Genomic DNA, 24,793 nt, shown 5'->3' with positions numbered 1-24,793 from the left:
GTACATTATTATTCAAATCCATGAGACTATTGCATAAGTTTTATATACATACATGATCCATTATGAAAGTAATGGGCATGATTTTATTGTGATGTGACTATCTATCCCAGTGCAGTAAAACCCATTGGGAAATGTGGTGGGGGTCTGCCCTTCCGACAGCTGGTTGCCAGTTTGCTCTGAGCAGTCTGACTTAATTACTTAAATGGTTTTGGACTTGACCCTGAAGGAATAGCTTTATAATAAACAAGTAAAACATTCTATCAAGGTACATAATCATTATAGTCCTGTATAATTAAAGCTATATTATTATTATTATTAGTTAATCTACTGGTTAAGGTAGGTTTTTGGATGGACACAGCTACCAAACAAACATTTTATTATTCCTAACAAAACAAAAAATCCATCATCCTATTCTATATCAGGTCCCTCTTCATCTCTGAGTACCTTCTTCCTCCCTTCATCCTGTCTAACATCCCTATCCTGTTCCTTCTCTTTCCTCGTTTGCCCAACATTCTCCCCTCTATCACAGTCTTCAACATCCCACTGCCAGTCAATACCCCCTTCTTCCACTTTTCGTGCCTCCATAGTATTTCTCCAAACAAACCCCTCTCTTCGCCCACCATACCAAGTACTTCCTCATTTGCTTTCTTCTCTGTCCATTTCACCTTCTCCATTCTTCTCCACACCCACATTTCAAAAGCCTCCAGTCTACGTCTACCCTCCTGCTTCAATGACCACGTTTCCGCGCCGTACATACCTACGCTCCATATCAAAGTTTTTACAAGTCTTTCCTTAGCATCCTTACTCAACTTCCCTGTCATCTACTCCCTCCTCCTTGTGAAGGCCTCTTTGCTTGGCGCAATTTTTCTCCTTACGTCCCTCCTACTTTGACTGTGTTGGTCCAAAACACTACTGAGATACGTAAACTGTCCTACCTGCTCTAGTTTTTGCCCTCCTATTTTAATGTTTAGCTTAGCTTTTTTCTTTCTTGAAAATCACATAACCTTTTTTTTTTATATCTCGACACTATTGTCTAACCGTACAATCAGTCTTTTCTGTAGGTCCAAAAATTGGACACAACTCCCTGTGAGTTTAGGCAGCTGATGATATTTTTACCCACGTAAAAATCTAATCACAGCGCACACATATCACAACTGTGAGGAGACTTGTTTTTTGCAGACATTGCTATCTGCATTCACCCGCAAGCAAACAGCTACTGAATAGAAACAATAACTCCAGTGGCTTTGGGAACGATCAGTATGCGTTGCTGCATTCATACGTCTTGATTGTGGCCCATCGATATTTAAGTATAAGAAAATAGTCCTCACTTTTGAAATATGTCTCACATGATTTTGTATGTGAATTTAAATGGCCATGTTTTGAAAGGGATCACCATTAATTGTATTCATTTTGTAAATAAACGAAGTTGTAGACTCAGGCTCATTATTTTGTGTCATATTCACACGTTAGCAAGTAATTTTTGGCTCTTATTCGTGTATTTATAATTTTGTTTCAGGAGCTGTGAACTCACAACCCCGTAAGTTGGTGGGCTCGTTTATCCTGGATCTCTGTGGGTACATTCGTGCTGGGCGTTCTGATATTTTATTATCACTCTTGCCGGTAAGAATATTTTATTTATCCATTTCTAATCCTTTACATAATTTAAGTAAATAAAGATAAAAAAACTGCAATGAGGCTGTGTACTATTTTTTTTATTTTAGCAATTGAAAGCTTGGTTCTAAAAAGAAATTATAGCAATGGTCGATATCAATTTTGAATTATTCTGAAGGCTTAAACAGCATTTCAAGTGAAAAAAATGTCAGTACCGCTGACAAACCCCCAGTGTCCGAAATAGGGGTATTTATTTAAATGTAGTTTCTTTTATGAAAAACTTATTTTTTTCTTATTATATAATGATATTTATAGCAAAATATCATTGAGTACAGCATGGAATCCAGCTACAGTTCTCTGACTCCCTCGAGTAGAATGCATACTTAAAAATCCTTTTATAAGTTCTAACCAACAGAACTCTGTTTTTGTTGGATAGAACTACTGTTACTATTTCTATGAGTGTATTTTTATTCATTTTAAATACACATCACAACTATATGCATTTAATGCATTTTTTCCAGGCTCTCCACAATCTTGGGCTTGGCATAACCACTGAGAATGTGGAGTTTCTCCAACAGCGACTTGGGCATGATCTGACCCCAGAAATATCTTCTCTCCTGGGAAAATTGACTTCGGAGGAACTTACTCCGGTTAATGTCTCCGTTGATCAGGATGTTGGTTTCCAGACTTTGGTGAGTTGACAAAATTATAACAGAGTGCACTCCTAGCTAATTCACAATGATGTTTCACTGTCAAGAATGCTATCCTTTTCGTATCATCTCAGTTGCTACTATTCAAATGCATAAATATTTCATGTTCACCAACCAAAACACATGTTTGTAACCTGTTGATATTGCCCCAACAATGAAACCATTCATCCATAAATAAAGCTCTGAAAATATTCGAAGTTCTAGTGTTTCAGTAATAAGCTGAAAGTCTATTTTCACTTACCTTCCTTCAAATACTTTGTTTGGGGTGAGGATTGGTCAGTTCTTCACTTTTACATATCAAATCAGTGTAAATGAAGTTAAGTTAAGGTCAGTCACCTCACAGGATTCATTTAGGACAATCCCATTCGCTGCACCAAAATCTACATAAAATGTAGAAATGCTAAGCAATAAATCATTTTCAGACTTGCGCGTATTGATATATTGCTATCAAAATCATTGGCATTTCGTATGGTAAGCTGCTTGGGATACTTGCAGTATGCTCTCTTCAGTTGCAACATTGTCATCTTCTGACTAACCACTCCCCAGTTCTGAAATGCAATTACTCATTACATTGCTCATGAAATGAAATTAGATTTTTCTATATCATTGAATCGGGAATCAGAAACAACTAATATTACAAAGCATTATCTTAATAGCTGCATAACATTCTAAATGTGAGGGAGTTGAACGACCAAAGAAATAATTTCACCATGATTATTTAGCAGTAAAAGAATACACATATTTTCAGCATCTTCGAAATTATCCATGTCCTTACATGGGCTAATGCTTTGAACTTTTGGCACCCATTGTATTTCTATCATAGTCTACACTTATTTTTGTTTTGCTTTATGAAAATTCACTGATCTTAATTTTTTTAAATGTTCAACTTTTAAAATTGTACAATAAGCTGTGTTGTAACTTCTTTCTCATGGGTCGCTGACTCACACATTAATGATTTAATAATAAAAATTACTTAATGACTATGCCATTGTTAAATTCTCATTAGCATTTCATTGATATTCATATTATTTTAGGAAATCAAGGACTTAGAAAATCTCCTGGTGGTTCAAGAAGCCAAAGGTAATGCCACACGTGGATTGAAAAGGCAACTTTATGGAGCATATTGCCGCAGTCGAAACCTTGAAGGGGCCAAAAAATTGCTTCAGGTAATGTTAATGGCTTGCAATTGCTTGACACTGACCCAGTTAGCCTGTACTGATAATTCATCCTGAATATCTATGTACTGTGAAATAGGGTTTACCAGAAACACCAATAACTAGAGCATATGTTTTTGAAACTTGGATTTTGTGTATGAGAAACCATAAGTTTGAGTGGCCCATAGTTAGGGAGTACCATCTTCAAACATATTGACTTCTGTAAGGGACACAGTTGTATATTTTTACATGATTGAAGTGTGGGCCATCAGTATCAGATGACCCATGTGAAGGAAAAAGGAAGAATCAGGATGGGCCGTAGTAAGCAGAGGATTAAGATGGGAATTTCTGGTATAACTTACTTTTTAGCATATATGCTGAGGAAATGTTAAGAGTGGGTTGAGTAGAAATAGAAGTGTGTGAGACAAGGTGATTGAGTTAAGTTTGTAGATAATCAGTACATAGTTAGTTTCATGGCTAAGGGTTTGTAATAATTGTTGAGTGTGTTACGGAATCTGTATTAGTCTCCCAAGCTGATGCAGCCCTGCACTTCACCTATTTATGGCATGATGGCATCCTTCCCGGTAAAATAATATGGAGGTAAAATAGTCCCCCAATTGGGTCTCTGGGTGGGGACTACTGGGAAGGGTGCATGGGTCAGGAAAGCCAGATGCAAGATAGGGACATAGAATGTAAGATCCTTAGGGGTGAAGCTGGAAGGAAAGCCCATGGCCACTATGATCGTGCAAGTATACATGCCGACATCTAGCCATACGGAAGAAGACATAGAAGTGTACGAGCAAATGGAAGAAGTCATCGGACAGGCGAAGGGGAAAGAAAATCTCATCATAATGGGAGATTGGAAAGCAGTCGTTGGAGAAGGAAATGAAGGACAAAGCGTTGGAAATTTCAGGCTGGGAAAACAGAATGCCAAAGGAGAAAGACTAGACAAGTTCTGCAATGAGAACAATATGGTATTAGCTAACACCCTCTTCGAACAAAATCGGCGAAGGAGGTACACACGGAAGATACCAGGGGATATCGCAAGATAGACTACATACTAGTAAGAAGGAGATACAAGAACCAGGTGAAGCAGTGCAAGAGCTACCTTGGTGCAGACATAAATAGCGATCACAACCTAATAATCAAGGAGAGCCAACTTCTCTACAAGAAAATTAAGAAGACCGAATAAGAGCCAAGGTGGGGCTCAAAAATGCTGGTGGAAAAAGACAGCAGAGAAAGATTCGCCACGGCCATTGACAACTAACTAGGTGATGAAGGAGAAGGTGCTCTGAAGAGAGATGGGATCAACTGAAGAGGGCAATCGTAGAAGTTTCATTAGAGCAACTGTGGAGAAAGAGAGCTGACATGAAGAAACTATGGAGCATGATGGAGAAAGGGGAACGAATAGAAGAAATAAGAAAATACAAGAACGCAAGGAATAATGATGGGGAAAGTCTATACAAGAAGCATAAGAACCAAGTCAACCAAAAATGCCAAAAGGCTAGGGAGAATTGGATAGAGGGCTGCTGGTAGATAATCAACAAAAATATGAAGAAGGTGAATACTGACACAGCACACAAACTGGTGGAGAAACATTTCGGAGAAAGGAAAATGAAAAGCAACTACATCAGGAATTTAAATGGGGATATACCGATAGAAGGTTAAGATATTGGCAATATCTTAACCTTCAAGTAATGCATCAAAGAACTCTACTAAGGTCCGAGGCCGCTGGAAGAAAACCTGACCAAGGACAAGAGTGAAACGGATGACAGAAATCAGAGCCCATACATCCTAAGGAGCAAATTCAATAGAGCAGTAAAAAACCTTAAGAAAAACAAAGCTCCTGGAGAAGACAAAATCGACAGAGGTATCATCAAGGCACTCTGAAACAAAGTCAACAACAGTCTGTATGGAATAATCAAAGATAGCTAAAAAGACGAAAGACTTCCTGAAGACTTTCAAAGGAGTGTGATATTCATGTTACTAAAGAAGAAGAGGACAGAGAAATGTGAGGAACACCGAACCTTGGGTCTCGGGTCACATGCATCAAAAATACTTGCACGAATAATAAGTCAAAAAGGAAATTGAAGATAACGTATTGTGAAACCAATTTGGCTTTAGGAAGAACAGAGGAACATGGGAAGCCATACTCTGTCCGATAATCATGATAGAGAAAATAATACATATGAACAAGCAACTATTTGTCATTCGTGGACTTCGAGAAAACCTGTGAAAATGTGGAATGGAACAAGATGTTTGGACTACTGGAGAAACTCAGAATAGATTACAATGACTGAAGAATAATCTGTCAGCTATACCAGAAGCAAGTAGCCACAGTGCAAATGAGAGATAGAAGCCACATAGATGCTAAAATTAACAAAGGAGTTAGACAAGGAGGCATCCTCTCACCTGCATTGTTCAACATGTACCTGGAGGAGGCAATAAGAGAAGCACAGGGCATCGGATTAAACAGAGTTAGGATCAATGGTGAAGAGATAAACATGCTATGCTTTGCCGACGATATTGCAATGATAGCAGAAAACCAGGAGGATCTTCAAAGGTCACTAAATGTATCGGATCAAGTTCTAAAAAGATGCAACGTGAACATAAACAAGATTAAAACTAAAATCCTAGTATGTGGAAGAGAGAAGCAGAATACAGTATTCATACTGAAAGGATAAAAATTAGAGCAATTGGATGCCTTCACAAATCTCGGAAGTACAATCACTGTGAGTGATCTTATCGCACGTCCCTAAGTATTATTACTTAGGAATAACTGAGGAATATTTTCTTCAATATTGGCTCTTAACTTAATCGTTGATGTCTTGAATACCATATAACCTGGTCTATAGAACCCTCTGGCCCATGAGAGATGTTTAGTTTTTGGGTTAAATTTTCAAAATATAATCAACAATATATAAATGCAAACACTTAATAGTGAGAAAATGGGTTTGTTACAATCCAAAATCAGCTGTCGTAATAAGGTTTAGTGGTGAAATCCCAGGAATTCATCACTTCAGTCATCAACACAGATTGAAATGAATTGAAATTATTGACTTTGTAATTCCACAATGAACTCTTCAGGAAGGTTTCCAAATTTTTCATGGAATGTGGTGTGGTGAAATCCTTGGACCTTGTCAACAAACTAATGAAAAATGTCATCCCGTAAAAGTGCATGCTTGTTTTATTTGATGCACGGAACCTTTTCACCAAACTGTCGCCCATGGAAGCTGTGCACCTCGCCAAAGACATCATCCTCTGGAAATCCCTCCCAGTGCCAGTTATTAGTGAACTCTGCTAATTACTAAAGACAAGTGTTTCCCAAAATTATTTTAATTTTAACAGTACATACTTCGAACACCCCAATCCTTCAGCCATGGGCTCGCCCTTGTCCCCTCTCCTAGCCGATATTATTTATATGGATCATTTTGAAAAGGTTTGTTCTCCTCAGCTCACCCTCTCATTAATAATGTATTTTGTTGGTTTAGATATGTAGATTATGTCTTCTGTGTGTGAACAGGTTCCGATAGATAACTAGATAAGTTTCTTGCGCTTTTAAATTCCGTAAATTCTAATGTACAATCCAGGTGTGAAAAAGAAAGAAAAGGTTCCCTGTATTTCCTCGACCTATCCATTTGTAAAGACAAAGATGGGTTACAATACTCCATTTTTCTGAAGGAAATGTAAAAGGAATTAATTAATTCCTCTTGGAGGCATTGCTCTGCCCAAAAGTTTTCAGCTTTTCATGCAATGAGCAGCCATTTAACCTCTATCCCTGTCTGAATACAATATAATTAAGGAACTTGATGTATTTATAGCGTAATTAAAGTGATAACAGTTAACAATGGCTATCCAGAAGATCTAATTAATAACCTTAACCGGAAGAAACTTATGGAAATAGCCTTAAGCAACATTTACAGCCTGGAATATTTGGAAGATCCCTCTACCAAATGGCAATGAATACTCTATCTAGGTCTCAAAAGACAATCAAAATTTTACCTAAAGTAAAAATTATGTGTGCCTTTCACAGTGGTTCATGCCTTAAGAACCTGATCTCTATTATTAAAGACAAAGTTCCCAAAGACAAGAGGAGTGAAGTGTATGAGTTCAAGTGCTCAGAGTGTAACACTGAGTATATTGGGCAAATAGGACGAAAATTTAAAGAAAGGATAAAAGAACAAAAACATATAAAGAATAAGAACATAACATCCCCTTTGCGAAGCACCTCATCGAAAGTGACCCCAAAATTGACTTTGTGACTAAAATTCTTAATTTTTAAAATAGAAGTCAAAGGCTCAATGCTTTGGAGCAGTTGGAAATTTAGAAATCCATCCATTGCAAGGATAAACTTGCCAACAAAATTTTGTATCCCTCCCACTCCCTGCTCCTAAACCTACCACTCTACCAAGTCAACGATTGGCCCCGTAAGATGTAAATTCTCTTTTCCACCCAGCTACATTTTAACCTTTTTTCCCCTCCACCCTCCCTTAACCTCTGTCTCTGACCAACCACCCCTCTCCTGCTCAGAAGAATATTATACACCAAGATCACTTCTACGGGGGCCACCTGAAGATGACATTATATGTTGAAACCTGGGTCGTGTTTTTTAATTAAAGTGTGTGGAATTACAAAGTCAATAATTTTATTTCAATATGTAGCGCAAATTCCATAAAGTTACACTTAAGACAACATAAAATCAACTTTGATTTTCACTTGAAGTGTCACTTTTCTTATTTGCATGTACTATGTCATCTTCAATTCCATGTAGGGGCTTAAAAGGAACAAAGCAAAAGAATTCTTTTCTTTCTTATTGTGTTTGGAATTTAAAAGCAAGTATGACTGTCTGTAAAGCCATGTAGTGTCAAAAAAACCCTGAGCCCAGATCCTTGATCACATTTTTGAGTTGAAAAAAGTATGTCCTGTGAGCCAGGAAATACAGTCAATATCAGCAGATTCTTTTGGGGTAGAACTATGTTGTGGAAAAGAAATTAATTTACACCTTTTGTTTTATATGTAATAGGAATTGGAGGAAGACAGGGAATTTGTATTTACAGAAGGTGCATATGCCTTGGCGATGGATCTGTTTGCCACCTGTGATCTGCCAGACGATGCTATCAAGTATCGACAGAAATTGTTGGATTTGAACCCTAACACTGCAATAGAAGATTTTAAACTCATCAGATTGATTGAATGTCTTGTTAAAGCCAACAGATTTGAAGGTATATTTAGTCTTATTTTTTAAACTTATAAGTATATATTTATATGTATATATACATATTTGAATATAAAAGTGGGCTCCAGTTAGTTCTTGAGGGACCATGAACATCTGAACATACTAACCAGTAAAATGTAAAAAAACAGAGTTTATCTTCTGTGCAGGTTGCAATGGTAATGTGGGTAGAATAACGATGAGTATGTAATTTATGAGCATCTATGAACATATATTGATGACGTATATTGTGAAAGTAAAACTGCTTTTCAAATATGTGCTTATGTCATCAGGAAAGTAGTACCCACTCATGCGGTATGGAGTGCTTGCAAAGTGAATAGCCACTGCGTGATCTCAAGAATCTTCAGTTGTTTGTTTGCTCACTGTTAGTGAAGTTTCGTAATGCTGTCATTGTTTTTCTTGTGTTTTTGAGTGTTTATCAATGTTTAAAAAAATTGAAAATGCTGCCACTTGTGAAGTTATGGCTATTTACTACTATTTCCCTTTAATATGTCTTTATTTTTAATCCTAATCGTGTGGGAGTTATCATGTATGGCTGAAGAAATCCTTCAGGATTAGCTAAAATGGACTTGTATGCCATATGAAGTCTATATCAAGCATCCATTTCAAAATGTGAAGCATGATAATACAGGGTCTTTCCAAAAATAGGTGGAATAAATCTGGGAGGGGGGGGAAATATTGAAGATCAAAGTGCAAATTACTGAAATTCTTCAAAAAAACACCCTAGCACATTGAGTTATTAGTGCCACCACCTCTGTCATATACTCCCTGGAAGGCGTAGGGATGGGAGCCTTGTTCAGGATCCTCATCACGGTCTCTGTGACGTTATCCAGCATTCAAAAAGGTTCCCTTTCAAGCTCCTTTTTATTCTTGGAAGCCAAAAGAAATCCAGTTTGTGCCTCATTAAGGGTGTATAGCACCTGGGGCAGCATTTCCACCTTGGCTTGGTCACAAGGAAGGCAGTGTGAGACAGCACATTGTCATGGTGCAGCCTCTAGCTGGCCAAGATCTCCTTACTGATGCATTGCACTCTTTTCTGCTGCCTTTTGAGGACTCTCACTTAAAAACTGTTCCCTGTATGTCCCAGAGGCAAAAAATTGTGGGGATAATGTGTTTTGACTAGAAGAACACGATAGGAATCCCCTACCTGGGACATTTTTTTCAGGAATGGGGGAGCCTTTGCGTGCCACTCTGCCCTTTTGTCTTTTTGACTCTTGAGTCGAACTCAAAGACCCATGTCCCGTCACCTGTGATCACATTGTCTATCAATAATTCAGATCACTTTCATGGTGATCCAAGAGATCACTCAATATTTTTATGTGGGCAGCCTTCTGATCTTCTAGTAGAATCTTGGGGACGCACCTATCTCATGGCTAAACCATCTTTAAGATGTAATGCATTGTGTTCTTTGGAATATTGCACTCTTTTGCTAATATTCTAACACTCGGGCATCAATTGAATTGAGTGTGTCTCTCACTTTTTGCACGCTTTCATGATACACTGTGTTTCAATGCAACAATTTCAGAGTGTAAAAATCATTCGCCTTTGAAATTGTTGCATTGAAATGCACATTAGCGGATGACTCCGTTAAAAGTTACTGTTGCGGCATCTCCCGCAGTTTCTTTGGAATACACTGTGTTTTTGATGGACATCCAGGGTGTTCCTCATAGTCTCTCCTCCTCTCTTCCCTTCCGGAGCGTCTGGTGTCGACAGAAAGCCTTTCCTTGTGCATGCCTTCATCTCCGCAAGAATCGTAAACCGTGGGCACAGTCTCCAGACTTGATTTTCTATGCTAAGCACAAAAGTTTATCTTGCATCACTTCTCCATGTTGAATTTGTGATGCGACCTGCAAACAGGGGTCTAGTCTAACAGTGGTCTGCATGCTGTTACTGCCTAGAGACGAGTGACACAGGTCACGTTGCTTTCCAAAGATCTTCCACCATCTTACCCCCCTCAAATTACCTAATTCCAGGCATCCATATGGGTGGTAAAAAATCATTCTACTCATTTTTTGGGACAGACACACTAGTACTTGAGTCATTCTTTGTCTCAAAAGATCTTGTGTTATTTTAGTTTTTGTATTCATGTTTCATGGAATCAGAGATTCATAAGATTTTGAAAGTATGTCTTTCTACATTAAAGTTTGAGTCAACGGTTTCGGATAACGTCCTTCTGGTGCTCACATTTAGTCAGAAACAACAATAAATTTCCGGAAACAAATGCTGCAGTGTGTTACTGATTGGCTCATATGTTACAAATTTCAAAAAAGTTAAAAATAGCTTTCATTTTACACACGCCTCCATCTTATCAGACTAAGTCTTTGTAGCAAGTTAATATTTTGTAAGTTCCTTTTCCACTTACACATACATCTATGAGTTAAGCTGTTACAATCCCCCTCCAAAAAATCCACCAATTGAGGTGAAATATTATAATTTACAGGAGTAATTCTCTGATTATTTAAAAGAATTATTGATGAAAATGTTTTTATTGCAAGGTCTGTTCATAAGGTTCCAAAAATGTTTTAATAGCGCACCTCCATTTGGTTGTATTTTAATTCAATGGGGGTTGTGTGGCCACAGAAACTTCCTGAATAACTGCCTTCAACCACTTTGTTGGTATCTTGTTTTCTTGATTAGTTACAGTCATTTATGTAAAGGAGTGTTTGTGAAGGTTGGTGAAAAATTGGATCCATGGAAATGAGCTCTTTGAAGGAGCAGCGTTTTTAGATGAAATTCTGCGTGTAACTCTGCAAATCCTTCATGGAAACATTTGAGTTAAGCCGCGTGTTATAATTGGTTCACATGACTCAAAATAGGTAGAAATCAGTGGAAGGTGATGAGTGTTCTGGGAGACCATCAAAGTCAACTGATGACCCCATACTGTGAAAGTGAATGGTCATGCTCGTGCAAATTGACATTTGACTGTCAGGAAACTTACAGAAGGGTGTGGCATCTCCATTGGTTTGTGCTATGAAATCCTGACTGAAAAATTGAGTATGAATTGAGTTACTGCCAAATTTGTGCCTCTGCTGATGGGAGGAGACCAGAAACAACATCAAGTTCAAGTTAGTCAGGGACTGTTTGATCGAGCTGGAGAGGATGAAATCTTCTTGTCCAGGATCTTATGAGGTGATGAATCACAGGTTTATGGATATGGGATTAAAGCAAAAGTGCAATCTTCACAATGGATTGATGAAACATCCCCTCATTGTAAAAAGATCAGCAAGTTTGCTCAAATGTCGAAGTGATGTTGACTTTTTTTTTCGATGCAAACAGGGTTGTGCATCACAAATACCTACCTAAAGAGTGGTTTTTTTTCACCTTGACAATACGCCGCATTCGTTCCTCAGAACTTAAGAGTTTTAGCCATTAATAAGGCTGCTGTGCTTCCCGACCCTCCCTCTTCACCAGAACTGACCTCATGTGATTATTTCCTGCTCCCTGAAACTAAAAACTCATCTCAAAGGAAAAATATTTGCGACCATTCCAGAGATGGAGAAAAATTCAATGGAGGAGCTTTTGTAAGCATTACGGAAAAAGTGTAAGGGCTGTTTTAAAAAGTGGAAATACCATTGGGATAAAATTTGTTGTCTCAGGCGTAACTTTGTGGAATTTGTATAACATATTGAAATGTAATGAAATAATTGACTTTGTAATTCCACACACTTAATTTAAAAAACACAACCCAGGTTTCGACGTTGAACGTCATCATCACCTGATGATGACATTCAACGTCGAAACCTGGGTCGTGTTTTTTAAATAAAGTGTGTGGAATTACAAAGTCAATTATTTCATTACATTTCAATACCATTGGGATAATTATACACATTGGGGAGGAGGCTGCTTTGTAGGTGATTCTGACCAGTAATTTGTTAATTAAGAATTTTTTATAATAAATAATTTTGGGAAATTATTGAACAGACCTTGTATTGCTTGCAATCCAAAACTTGCTGGATAAAATAATAGTCTCATGGAAGGAAAGTATGCAAATGTTTATGCTTAAGTTATCTTCTTTTTCTTCCCTTTTAGATGTACATAAAGTCATTTCTGAGCAACCTTCAGAGAGGAAAATGGAATCGCGATCATTTGGATATAATAGTACTTGTTGGAGAATCCTGAATTTTCTTGCTGAGGCAGGAAATGTGGAAGAACTTGAGAAAATTTTTAATGAACTTCTTGAGAAGAGTTTCATTGAACCCACCAATATTCTAATGGGTCCATTGGTGAATGCTTATCTCAAAAGGTACTGGGACTTAATCTTAATTTTCTTGATCTGTCATCTTCTGCTCATTCTGTCATCTGACCTGTCTAAATCAGGGAAATTTAATTTAATTGTGTCTGCGAGCAATTCAATTGGTTCTGCTCTTGCAAAGCCTGACCTCTTCCAAAACTATCCTCCTACCCAGTTAAACTAGAATTAATCTCTTTTTTTTTATCATAAATGGCATTTAAGTCTATACTGGCTGCATAGTGATGAAATCCTTAAGCAAACGTAAGTGAATTCTGCAAGCCTTTTTTGCCCTGGTGTCATATTTAAAACTGGTACTTTTGCTAAATGACTATTAATAACCTAGTTAAAAGCAGAATGTGATGTGAAATGTTAAGTACTACTTGAGTTATAAATTGCTAATTGCTCATTGGCACTGTTTGTGGAGTGGTGATCAAAGCTCATGGGTTGGAATCTCCTAACTCATAAACTTGCTCAAAGGTATATAATACATTAGTATATAATATATTTGCAAATGTTTGCAGCACAGTGTAATTGTGGTGTGTGTGTCTACACCCAGAATATTCACTTGATAATGGATGTTGCTTTTGCTCACTCCCCTTCCCATAGTCATGCTACAATCCTCTTTCTTCGTGTAGGTAGTCACCTTTAATGGCATTTGCAGCTTTTTCTATTTTATACTGGGATTGCTTCGGTGTTGCACAACTTACATTTTTAATCCAGTTGCATTCATTTCGTCATTTGAATATAAAATTGTGTTTGTAGTAAAAATCGATAGTGATGCTTTATTTGTATTTGCAGGAAACTCTAGATCCATATCTGCATTTTCTGTTTTGAGTATCTGTGCTATAAACGTTTTGGAGCCTCAAAAATTTAATTAAATTATAATTGTAAAGATAATTATGTGCTTTGAAACTTTGATATAATTTTTTAATACTAAGAGTTTGAAATACCAGGACTTTCTTAAAAGTTTTTAATTTCACAAAATAAAAAATTGTCAATAGTATTATGTTTTAATTTAAACATTTTTGTGCTCTGCAGACTTTCCCATCATTTATCTTCACTGGCATTAATTTGCACTGGGAGTTCCATATCCACCTTTAAGCTGAACAAATATGTACTTTTACTATGCAACAAATAACTCATTGGCTCTGTACCCCACGTTACTTTAATTGGTATCAAATACTGAACGTGTTACCATATCGGTGATCCTTTGTCTTGATCCATCTTTAGCTAGTCATTTGTTTTTTCATGGCTACGTAATTGGTTTAGCTTTCTGAGGAAAATCTATTCTGCTATCACCTTATGATAGTTCTGTATTCTTGTAAAACTATAATTCGTCCCTATTAAAAATGGACAAAAGTGTACTTTCCATGGAAAACCAATGGAAATTAATCACAAGGAATGAAAACAGTCCACTTGTAACAGTCTTATACCGTCTCTCCGTGTAATATCCATTTATATCATGACCATATTTTCCTCATAGGTTGTCCATATTTTACAATTATCTGATCTTCAGCATGCCTACTTTAGGGCAGATGATTGAGTGTTTTTACTGTACATACAATTTATTTTCTCTTTTGATTATTCTTAATGTGCAACATTCGAGCCATGCAAACTATACTTCATGGCATTTGTTCAGCTGCCTCTTCCCAGTAATGTATAGGAGTGGTACTACCCTCCAACATAATGTGGGATACAGATTATTTAATCAGTGTCTGACTCAAACTCTTAGAAACCAGAATTTTTTTATGACTTGGGTGAAATCCACACTGATTTAGAAGTTCCCTTCACAGGTTTAAGTAGTTGAACATTTTTTTCTGTTAAGTGTGTATATTTTTCATAGATGCATTCAGAATTGTATGGTGTGGGCCATGGAAATTTCATGGCCAACCCCATATACCTCATTTATGTTAACCTCTCTCACCATTGACACTAAGGCCAGAAAACAAGAAATATATTCAACAATTGCCTCTTTGAATTGTTCTGTAGAAATGATATTGAAGGAGCATTGAAACAATTTGAGTGGTGCAGTGAAAAGTATGGTGGCACTCCATTCAAGAACCAGTTGGCCTGCAAGCTCATAGAAGCGGAAGATGCTGTGTCTTTACAGAGGATCACTGACATTAGTACTCGAATCCATGGTGAGGTCAACAGCCTGTATGATCTTGTCTTTTCCTTTATCGAGTGCGGGCGACTGAAGCAGGCTAGGCGAATATTGGAGGTGGGTTGGAATGAATATTAGCACCTCAGTATTTTCCTGTATAATCCATGTCAGCTGAATTTGTCCATTAGTACCTTGAAGTCAAATATATAGTTGACCAATTTATTTCCATAAATTCAGACTCCTGGACTACGAAACCGACCTAACCGGCTGAGCTCTGCATGTCGCCGGTATTCTGAAGAGGGATTGGTGACTCCACTTGAAGGGCTCATTGAAGCAACAAAGGACCTCGTTCACATTGATCGCTCGGAAGTTTATCTTCACCTTCTGCATTCATACTGTGAGTTTAAACTTTATTCATAATCTGGTTTCATAAATTTCATAATTCAGTTTAGTTTCACTTTTTCTCAGTTCTGTTTCCTGTTTGGTCATAAGCTTCAGTTCTCAAATCTGGTTCTAAATCTGTTGTCTGTTCTTGTAGAACTTTTAGCTAAAAGTTCATGATGCTACATGGACAATTATTTATATTCATTCACAATTGTTCATGGCCTAATACTGATTCAATCAGTGTAAAACAAAACTGCTTACAACAGATGAATGTAACTATCTAATTAAATGAGAAATAAAGGAGAGGATTGCGCTGAACAGAAATAATTTATACCTTTTAGTTACGCATACAATTTGTTGTACCTGTTCTAATTTGGCTTCTTGTTTCAATAACCCTTCCTCTATTCCTTCTTCAGAGAAATATTAATTGGATTTGGTTTCTTATTCATTTAATTCATACCCAGGCAAGAGTAATGATGCTGAAAAGGCATTGGGACTATGGATGCAAATGCAGGATGAGGATGTGCAGCCTTCTGATGAATTCCTAATAACCCTTGCAAAGCTTTTGCGAAAAAATGACATAAAGGTGCCTTTTATCGAGCCAAAGCCTATAATGGCATTATCAGTCAGTGGTCAAGCCATACCTCAGACAAAGGAAGCTGGATCTCGGAAAAAACCTGAAGAAGGTGAAAACAGTACTTCAAAGTCTCCATCACTGCAAAGATTCCGGCAAGCCATTAGGATTGGTGACACTGATGCAGCCCTACAGTGCAAAGCAAAGTGAGTTTGTATTTCAGATGGTCCTGATACCATCCAATTTTCTTTTAGTTAAAACTTATTGAATAGCTTTCCAGTAGCTATAATGACAAATTGGGAATGGAGAGACTAAAGAGTGGGAAACAAAATTGAAATTTTGGTGACACCCAGTCTTAAACTTCACTTGATTTGGCTTGGCTTGAACTTTGTCATTGTTTAGGTATACATGCCTCCAAGGAATCATAAGGAGGAGGAAGTCAATAGGACATATGATTGATCAGCTAGAGGGCATAATCAATGAGGTAAACATTTGTAAATGATGGTATATTGGAATGTGACATTAGGTGAAGGAATAGATGGGAGTGAAATGGTAGCTGTGATTTTGGGACCAGAAATGGCTCTGGGGAGTGGATGCAAACTCAGACCATAATTTAGTAATAACAAAGTATACTGTTCAATTCAAAAGAGAGTATCTGGATCCCTGCTTAAGATACTTTGTGGAGGGCACTTTGAGTGAGTACACTGTTTGTCAGATGGGACAGGTTAAGCTACGGACCCCTTGGCACCTTTCGTTAAGAGTAGGCTAATGCCAACACCGGGTTTCTTTCCACCGTTCATCCTTTCCTGTTCATCCATAATGGTGCAAATGACCTCAGCTGTTGGTTGCCGCCCCTGAAACTACTACTGCTTCAAAAAGAGAAAACATGAAAGATGGTTTAGGAAATGGAATTGAAGGGTAATTGACTGGAACAACAACAAAGTAGTATCAGCAGGCTGTAGGGAAAATCATGAGTGAGGAAAGAGATCTGGGTACTATAGAGGGCCAGTTGGAATACATCAAAGAAAGAATATCAAGGGCCGCAAATGATACAATAGTAACAGTGAGTTGTGAAAGGACAAGGCAACCGTGGATTATGGATGAGATGACTAGAAAGATAGACGAAAGAATGAAGTGGAAGAATTAAGCTTAAAGTTAGTTAGTAGGAAGTATAAAGAGATGGTATATAAAAACTGATTTGGGTAAACAAATGAGCAAAAAAGTATTTTGGGAAGAATCAGTGCAAGGATAAGGAAAGTTTGCTGAGTGGGGGTGATGGGATCATCTCTAAGATATTTGTAATGCTTAAATGTGATTTATGATCAAACTATATAATTTTAATGTCTAAAAGACAGGTTTTCAGTGATCAGGAAGTTCAAGAAATCATGGTCTAAGTGTCAGAGAGGCAAGCCGCCAGCTGATGACTTTGACTATTTAGAAAATATTCATGGAGATATGTGATATTTTAGAAAACATTGAATTTTCCACTCCACTACCAATCACAATGGACACAAGAGTCAAATGGCAGTGGTAATAAATCCATTTTCCATGGTCAAAGTGTGGCCAAATGTGGGAGAAAGGCTAAGGTAGAGAAATGCCAGGTAACTTCCCACGAAGGTGTATCCCATAAAAGATTACTGGAGTATTTTAGGTGCATTAGGTATACTCTGAAATAGCCAGAATGATATTAATTGGTTTTCCTGTATTAATTTACTACCCACTATGCCAGTTATTTTGAAATATCAATCAAATTATTGGAAAGATATCAACAAGTGCCTAATTCCTTTTTATAAAAAACTCCCTTATTACTTGAACAGGCTCGAGGCAGAAGGAAAAAAGATGCCAGTCTCAGCATTAGCTTTACTTGTGGAGCAACTATTGAAAAATGACAGAATTGGAGAAGCAACAGCTATCACAGAGAATTACCTTTCTCCAGAAGTGAGACAGGGTGGCAAGCTCATACCTCCCAGGGTGCTTCGCTTTCTTCTCAACCGCTTGGCCCACTTGGGAGACACAGACTCAATCACCAACATTGGCAATCTTTTAACAGTGGTATGTTTTCTAATCTGATATAACTAATATAGAATATTGATATTTTATTGGTTTCAATTATGGCATTCTAACTTTCTTAAGTCTGAATATAATCTCTCTGTAAGTGGGTTGCCTGGAAAGAAATTCATTATTCAAATTCACAGCTTTGTGTTTTTTTATAGTTATATAATTTTATATAATTATTAATTGTTAATCTACCATTAAGGTAAAGTTTTGGATGGTGACAAATGTATCACCTCTGAAGTACATTTCTTTGCCCTGCCCCATCCATATCCTTACCCACTTAACAAAAAACGCTTCTTGAATACCACATTAGCTGCGGACATACCTCTCTGCACTCTGTCCAGCCCATGATAAATACTCATTTTCTTTCCGTCTTGCTGGCATAATGTCCTACCCTTTATCACAGGCTATTAAATGTTTATAATTGTCAATGCAACAATTTCAGAGTGTAAAAATCATTCACCTTGACTGGGATTCGAACCCAGATCCCTCAATATCTGGTCGAGTGCCATGTTTATAACCTCTAATAAAATGTAAGACGTGCTTTTTCTCATGGTGGAAATTCCTATAACTCAAAGCTCCTTTTAATCTCCTTGGCAGTTTGAATCGTCAAAATTCAGCAATATTTTCTTTTTGCATGGTATAAACCATGAATTTTTCACTATGATGTGACTTGACTTGAGAAGCAATGAGTGATAAACAAATGAAATATTTGCCAAAACATTGAGTAGTCTGATGATAGATTTTCTGGAAAAATCCTCTATTTTCTTTCAAAATTTTTTAAATTTATGAATTCTTAGAACACATAGGTATAAATGGACTTTTAACTTACTTAACGTCGTTTCCATAGCTTATTTGCTCTTGGCTGGTAAATCTTGTGTGTTACATATGTTTCAGGATGAAAAGAGGTTGTTATCATTTGACAATCGGTTGTGCAATGCATACATGGTGTCAGGAAAAGCAGAGGAGTACCTTAAGGATCTTGATAAGCAAATTGAATCTGCGAAAGATGAAGACTTGCAAACCATTGAGGAAGAATTTCCACGGGGTGGCGCTATTGGAATCTTGAAAAATCATCCAGAATTAATTCCATTGTGTAAGTTCTCATAATGAGATCAGTTGTCAGCCCAAAGGTTGTTTTGATAGATTGAGGCCTTGCCTAGTATTGAGCCTTGTGAAATTCACTCATAATATAGAAAGGGGACCAGTTCCTCATCCTGTGCCACCAGTAATTAATCCTAAAGATCCACTACCCAAAACTGTCTCAGCTTGAGTGGAGCTGAGGGCACCCAGAGGCCTCACTCTCTGGTCAGTAGTCACCTGGGCTACTGCACCCTTACTCATGATCTCATATTGCAGAAATGCACATCCAATTTACGGCAATGTCAATGTAGCTTGTTGAATGTACCGACGTTTTTACATATATTGCACTTTTCCACTTTTATGATAAAATCACTATTCTCATTGCAGCTAGGCAGGTACACAAGCTACACGATAAAACCTTTAAGTATGGTCAAAGAAGGTGAAGAGGAAAAAAGAAAAGGTCAAGGAAAGGTGAAGAATATATTGCAAGTAGGAACAGGCAATTATTTGTACATTCTTAGTCATTCATAAAGGATTCTCATAATAAGGGTGAGAGAGGAGGCCCCTTAGTCAAGCCTTCTGTTTGTTGGTAGAACTTGGCATCAAATAAGAAAGTTGTGCCTAATACACACTCAATGAGAAACTGAAGTTTATTCTCTATAACAAGGATTGACACCTTAATCTTCTTACTTGATTCTAATAAGTTCTAACAATTTATCAATGGGCACGGGTTTGAATAATTTTTTTACATCAAAAGAGACAAATTTGTTGTGTACTGGTTGGGAGGAGTCATTGAGTTGTTTGACCAGTTTAATGGAATTCACTTAGCAATCCTGTATTTAGAAACAAAATTGGTGTGTAAATCATTCAACCTCCGAGGCCCTTTTGTTAGATATTGGGATACAATGCCTGATACCACCAGGTGATTGATTACTCAAAAACTTAAACTCACCTTCATGATATGTGTTTTATATTTTGTGATGAACATCCTGATAAATAGACACTCTAGCAAAAATGTCTGTATCGATTATCTATAAAAACAAAAAATATTCATGTAATTCATTTCTGTGTAAAAAAATATATCTCAGAGCAGCTATTGGAATGCTTTAGCATTCCAATAGAATAGAATGTTAAATTGGCTGCTGAAATCCTCATACCCTAAATAATGAGTAGAATAATCCATGCTTTTTACAGTGTGCCTATTTCCAGTTTTCATTGCCTGTTAAATGATCCCAAACTTTCTTACTGTAATTACAGATGAAAAAATTGCCAAAAAGTATGCTGCCCGTAACATTTTAATTCCAATCAATGTACTCTGGGCTGCTTACTTCTCAACCCAGGGTAAAGAAACAGAGGCAAATGCTATTTGGAAGGAATACCTCCATAATTATCCCAGAGTTATGTTCCAGTATGTATGCCAGACTGCGCGAGCCAATAAGGACATTTCACTCATCGATAGATTATTGGATACAATGAAAGACTCTCCGGTGACTGATGCCGCCAAGGGTAGTGTTTACAGTTCGCTCATTGACATTCATGGTAAGCCAATATTTTTAAATTAAGAAGTTTTGATTGAGATGTCATTATTTTGTCTTTAATCCTCAATAATTAGGAGTTTTATTGCATTGATGTTTCGGCATATGATATTCTTGTGTGTATATTTTCTGCCATAAAAATTCATTTGAATTGTATCCTCCTTTAAATGTTATGGTCCATGCAATCTTAAAGTAGAGTAAAGTGCCTTTTTAAATGTAATGGCTCAAGAAGGTAAGCCTCATGGGTAAGGTAACCGTTGTGTTGGTACTCTATTTGAAACATATATCTCCTTAGTCTGGTCCGTCTTCTTGAAGAAAAGGCCAATCATGGATGTCAACCAATTTTTGATAGGCGTACTAGATCAGCCACGCTCACACCTTGTACACGATATTCAGTTATTTTACTTTTCATTTTGTGTTAATTTAAAAAAAAAAATTTTATTCTCCGATGGTTTTCTTCTCATGGATTTTTTCTTCAGGTCAATTTTAAAACTTGACAAATAACATGTTAGAATGCGAGTTTGGAAAAATGTGTGATCACTGGCGATGCAAAGATGCAGGCAGAACAAGTGCTTTAGACAAATTGCTGTAGCAGGTTCACAATGAAAGCGGGAATTCCCCTTTCCTCATCACTCATTATGCGAAAAGTCACTCATTGATCAAGTCATTTTCAGGACTAATATTTTAGCTCGGTATGCAAATTACTCACCAAGCATAGTGCTCGTTAAGCAAGGTTCTACTTTACTTATTTGAGTAAATTGATTTAATAATTTGAGTGTGCATGAAGTGAGCAATTGATGCATTCAATCCCTATTATAAATTGAGATTTTTCTTTTGCAGAATGGGAATGGGTCTTTGTGCATTGCATTTTATCTTATTAGATTATATTTCTTAGCTTTATTTTTAAAGATTTGTATGAATTGTTCATTTTGATATTAGTCTTTGACTATTGGTGTTCCAGGAGGGAAACATTGGATATTGATGAAGGAGTGGAACATAATGCTAGGCAAAGGAAATAGTAGGGTATATATAGAAGTGATAGTAAGGTGATTCTAGCATGACTAAGGATGAGGAATAAGGAATCACTGTGAGGAAGAATTTATATATTTCTGCTGGAGACAGTGGTTAATCAAAAGAACTCTTGGTTTAGACATGACAACAGGCATATGTGTAAGCATGAAAAAATCTCTGGGGATTCAGTAAGATTTCATTCAAACTATATAATGGTACAGGAGAGATTTAGGAACGGTATTCACACCATTCCCCAGGTGTCAATTTAGATTCAAATCATAATTTAGTAATGATGAAGTGTAATGTCTGAGTCCAATTCTCAAGGAAGCCACCAGCAACATAAGAGAAAAGAATTTGTGAAGTTCAAACTATACTTCTCTAACTGCAGCCAAACTATACCCTACTCGTTAAAACTGGCTCTTAAATTTAAGTCTGATTATTTGGGTTTCCTCTTGTGAATAACATCTTTCTTTTCAGTTTCTGATACCAAATTTGATGAAGGCCTTCAGGCAGTAAAAGTGGCACTCCAAGAAGTAAGTTTAGGGAGCCTAAACAGGCGAGTGCTGTATAGACTGAAACAAGGGGTTGAGATCACAGGGAAATCATTTCCTTATACCATTCCAAAACAAGTAAGTAAAATTTCCCACTGCTCTCATTTGTTTTTGTGTTTAACCACTTTTTTGTGAGCCTCTTTTTTATTGCCAGTGTACCTTTATATCCATATTTCCATATAACCGAGTCCCCAGATTTTTTGGCCAAATGATGGCGTTTCACCCACCAAAGGAGAAATAGACAACCCCAACTCTACCAAAATAGATTATAAATAGATAATTATATATATGTATATATATAATATATATATATGTACAGAATATGTATATATATATATGTGTATATATATATGTACATATATATATGTATGTGTGTGTGTATATATATATATATATATATATATATATATATATATATATATATGTATATATATATATGTATATATATATATATATATATATATATACATACATATATATACATATATACATATATATAGATATATATATATATATATATATATATATATATATATATATATATATATATATATATATATATATATATATATATATATATATATATACATTATATATATAATGTTTATTTATTGTAGAATCATCATTTTTTCCATACTATTAATGACCTGATGCTGATGGCATGTTTTCCTGTAATTTAAGGGAAAGGAGAACTTAAAATGGCTTGGAATGAATGTCATTGTATATTTTCCTTCTTTTTTGAATTTTGGTGTGGCTTGCTTGCTTCTTGAACATAATGGTTTCAATTCATAAAATATTTAATTAAGAAGTGCATGCACTTTTCAGCTGACAAAGTCTCAATTTGCCAAATTATTCAATATTGAGAGGGTGAAGTATTATTTGTCTATTGAACATGAAATAATGAATGTATGTAATTTCATATCCTATATTTCAGTAGTTTCACATCAGCTTGCTCATTACTTGTGCAATTACATTTTTCAGAATGCATCATCCAGTAGTTCAAGTTCAAGCGATGATGAGCCTGATAAGAAGAAAGAATAATGAATGGTTAATTTATGGTTGTGGCTAGTCATTTGAGTCTTTTTTGGCACCATAATTGAAATTAGTCATATTTGCAAGATTATTTTGTACACAAAAAGGATTTTTTTACTGAAATCAGTTGATACTTGCATTTATGTTTTCTCCTTAGATCAGAACATTGAACATGCTGTAGAAAAACAATCAACAAATACTTTGTGTTTGTGTAAAATATTATGTTATAATCTTAAATGTGTGACTTAGTATCTATTTAAATAAAACTTGTATTTTTATATAGTCTTTAATTGAGGATAGGTGGGCACCTGTATCAGCAGACTTAAATAATCCATAGTTGCACTCTTTTCTAAACTCTTGAACTATTGTTTGTGCCTATATTCTCATGCCTTACAAAATGATGTCATCGATTTTCATAACAGTAGCAAAGAGAACTTCTAATTTATGAACCATATTAAATTTTGACCTTCCCATAGACTAAAACATGGGTAGGGGCTTCTTTGCTCGGATGAACCCAAGAGTAATGCTCTCAGGAGCAGTAAATGCTCCTGGAAGGATCACCCATGCCACATAGGTCGAAGGGTTGGAGCCATGCGAAAGGTAGTCCACTCGGCATGTTCCTCAGTGAGGCAGCTGCAAAGGCATCTGACCTCAGGGGAGCAGCCAGATAATAATAATAATAATTTTATTTCCCCAATTGACAAGTACATAGTATGGTAAAGAATATCAAAGAATTATGTAATTGTATAGGGTACATCAAGAAGTACAGTAACTGGATTACTAGCCAGAGAAAAGAAAAATAAAATAAAATTACACCTACATACATAATTAACAATTTACACAATATAAAATTCAGTTAAGTAAAATTTTTAACCCTGTGGGCCACAAATTTAGCTAGTATAGATTGAATAATACTCACTCCTGGAATTTTATTGTAATCCAGTACCAATTGGTAACTAAGTACTTCCCTGTACATGATATCTGTAACATCACAGATGGAGTCATCAAGGTCACCTTAGCCTTACTCATGAAAGGACATTTATGAATCTCATTCTCTTTTAAATTAGAAGATACCTGATTTGTTCCCATTCCTTGGGAGATATAGAGGGATGTCTCAATTGCTCGTAAAAAATCATGTGTTCATAGAGGATGAAGTATATAAAGGGTTATAGGTATATATATATATAAGTATAAATAAGTACAATAACTGGTCTCATTATAAATATTCAAGTTGATTTACAAATATTTTATCAAGGAAGTACAATTGAACAAATGATTTTGCAAAAATAAAATACAGACGGTATCATTTTTTTTGTTTTTGAATTATGAGCTTGACAGACTTGAAAGAATTCTAACCCTGCATATGTTGACAATTTAAGCTGCTACCAAACTGTTGATGCTGACCGTAAAAATGGTGCTGGTGTTGAGTACAAGAGGTTTTTATCTTGCAACTCTGGCCCTTTGTGCAACAATTCATTACTTTGTTTAATGTCTTCACTCAATTGGACATCAAGAGAGACTTCCG

At 36.3% G+C, this 24,793-nt stretch overlaps 1 protein-coding gene across 1 annotated transcript in view; it reads left to right on the top strand.

The window, feature by feature from the left end:
* bsf (bicoid stability factor) overlaps positions 1 to 23,478 on the top strand; it is a 37,575-nt gene extending 14,097 nt beyond the window's left edge. Inside the window, exons 11-23 of the mRNA XM_071584390.1 lie at positions 1,517 to 1,620; positions 2,133 to 2,303; positions 3,356 to 3,487; positions 8,499 to 8,697; positions 12,738 to 12,951; positions 14,929 to 15,160; positions 15,281 to 15,440; positions 15,892 to 16,207; positions 17,819 to 18,053; positions 18,954 to 19,152; positions 20,397 to 20,678; positions 22,163 to 22,314; positions 23,218 to 23,478. Coding sequence (XP_071440491.1) covers positions 1,517 to 1,620; positions 2,133 to 2,303; positions 3,356 to 3,487; positions 8,499 to 8,697; positions 12,738 to 12,951; positions 14,929 to 15,160; positions 15,281 to 15,440; positions 15,892 to 16,207; positions 17,819 to 18,053; positions 18,954 to 19,152; positions 20,397 to 20,678; positions 22,163 to 22,314; positions 23,218 to 23,277 — 2,456 coding nt within the window. The 3' untranslated portion in view covers positions 23,278 to 23,478. The remainder of the gene's footprint in view (positions 1 to 1,516; positions 1,621 to 2,132; positions 2,304 to 3,355; positions 3,488 to 8,498; positions 8,698 to 12,737; positions 12,952 to 14,928; positions 15,161 to 15,280; positions 15,441 to 15,891; positions 16,208 to 17,818; positions 18,054 to 18,953; positions 19,153 to 20,396; positions 20,679 to 22,162; positions 22,315 to 23,217) is intronic.
* Positions 23,479 to 24,793: the final 1,315 nt, after the last annotated feature.

This window comes from Hetaerina americana, unplaced genomic scaffold (assembly GCF_022747635.1).
Source record: "Hetaerina americana unplaced genomic scaffold, ioHetAmer1.1.p SCAF_18, whole genome shotgun sequence".
NCBI lineage: Eukaryota > Metazoa > Arthropoda > Insecta > Odonata > Calopterygidae > Hetaerina > Hetaerina americana.
This window is presented reverse-complemented; position numbering and strand designations above follow the sequence as displayed.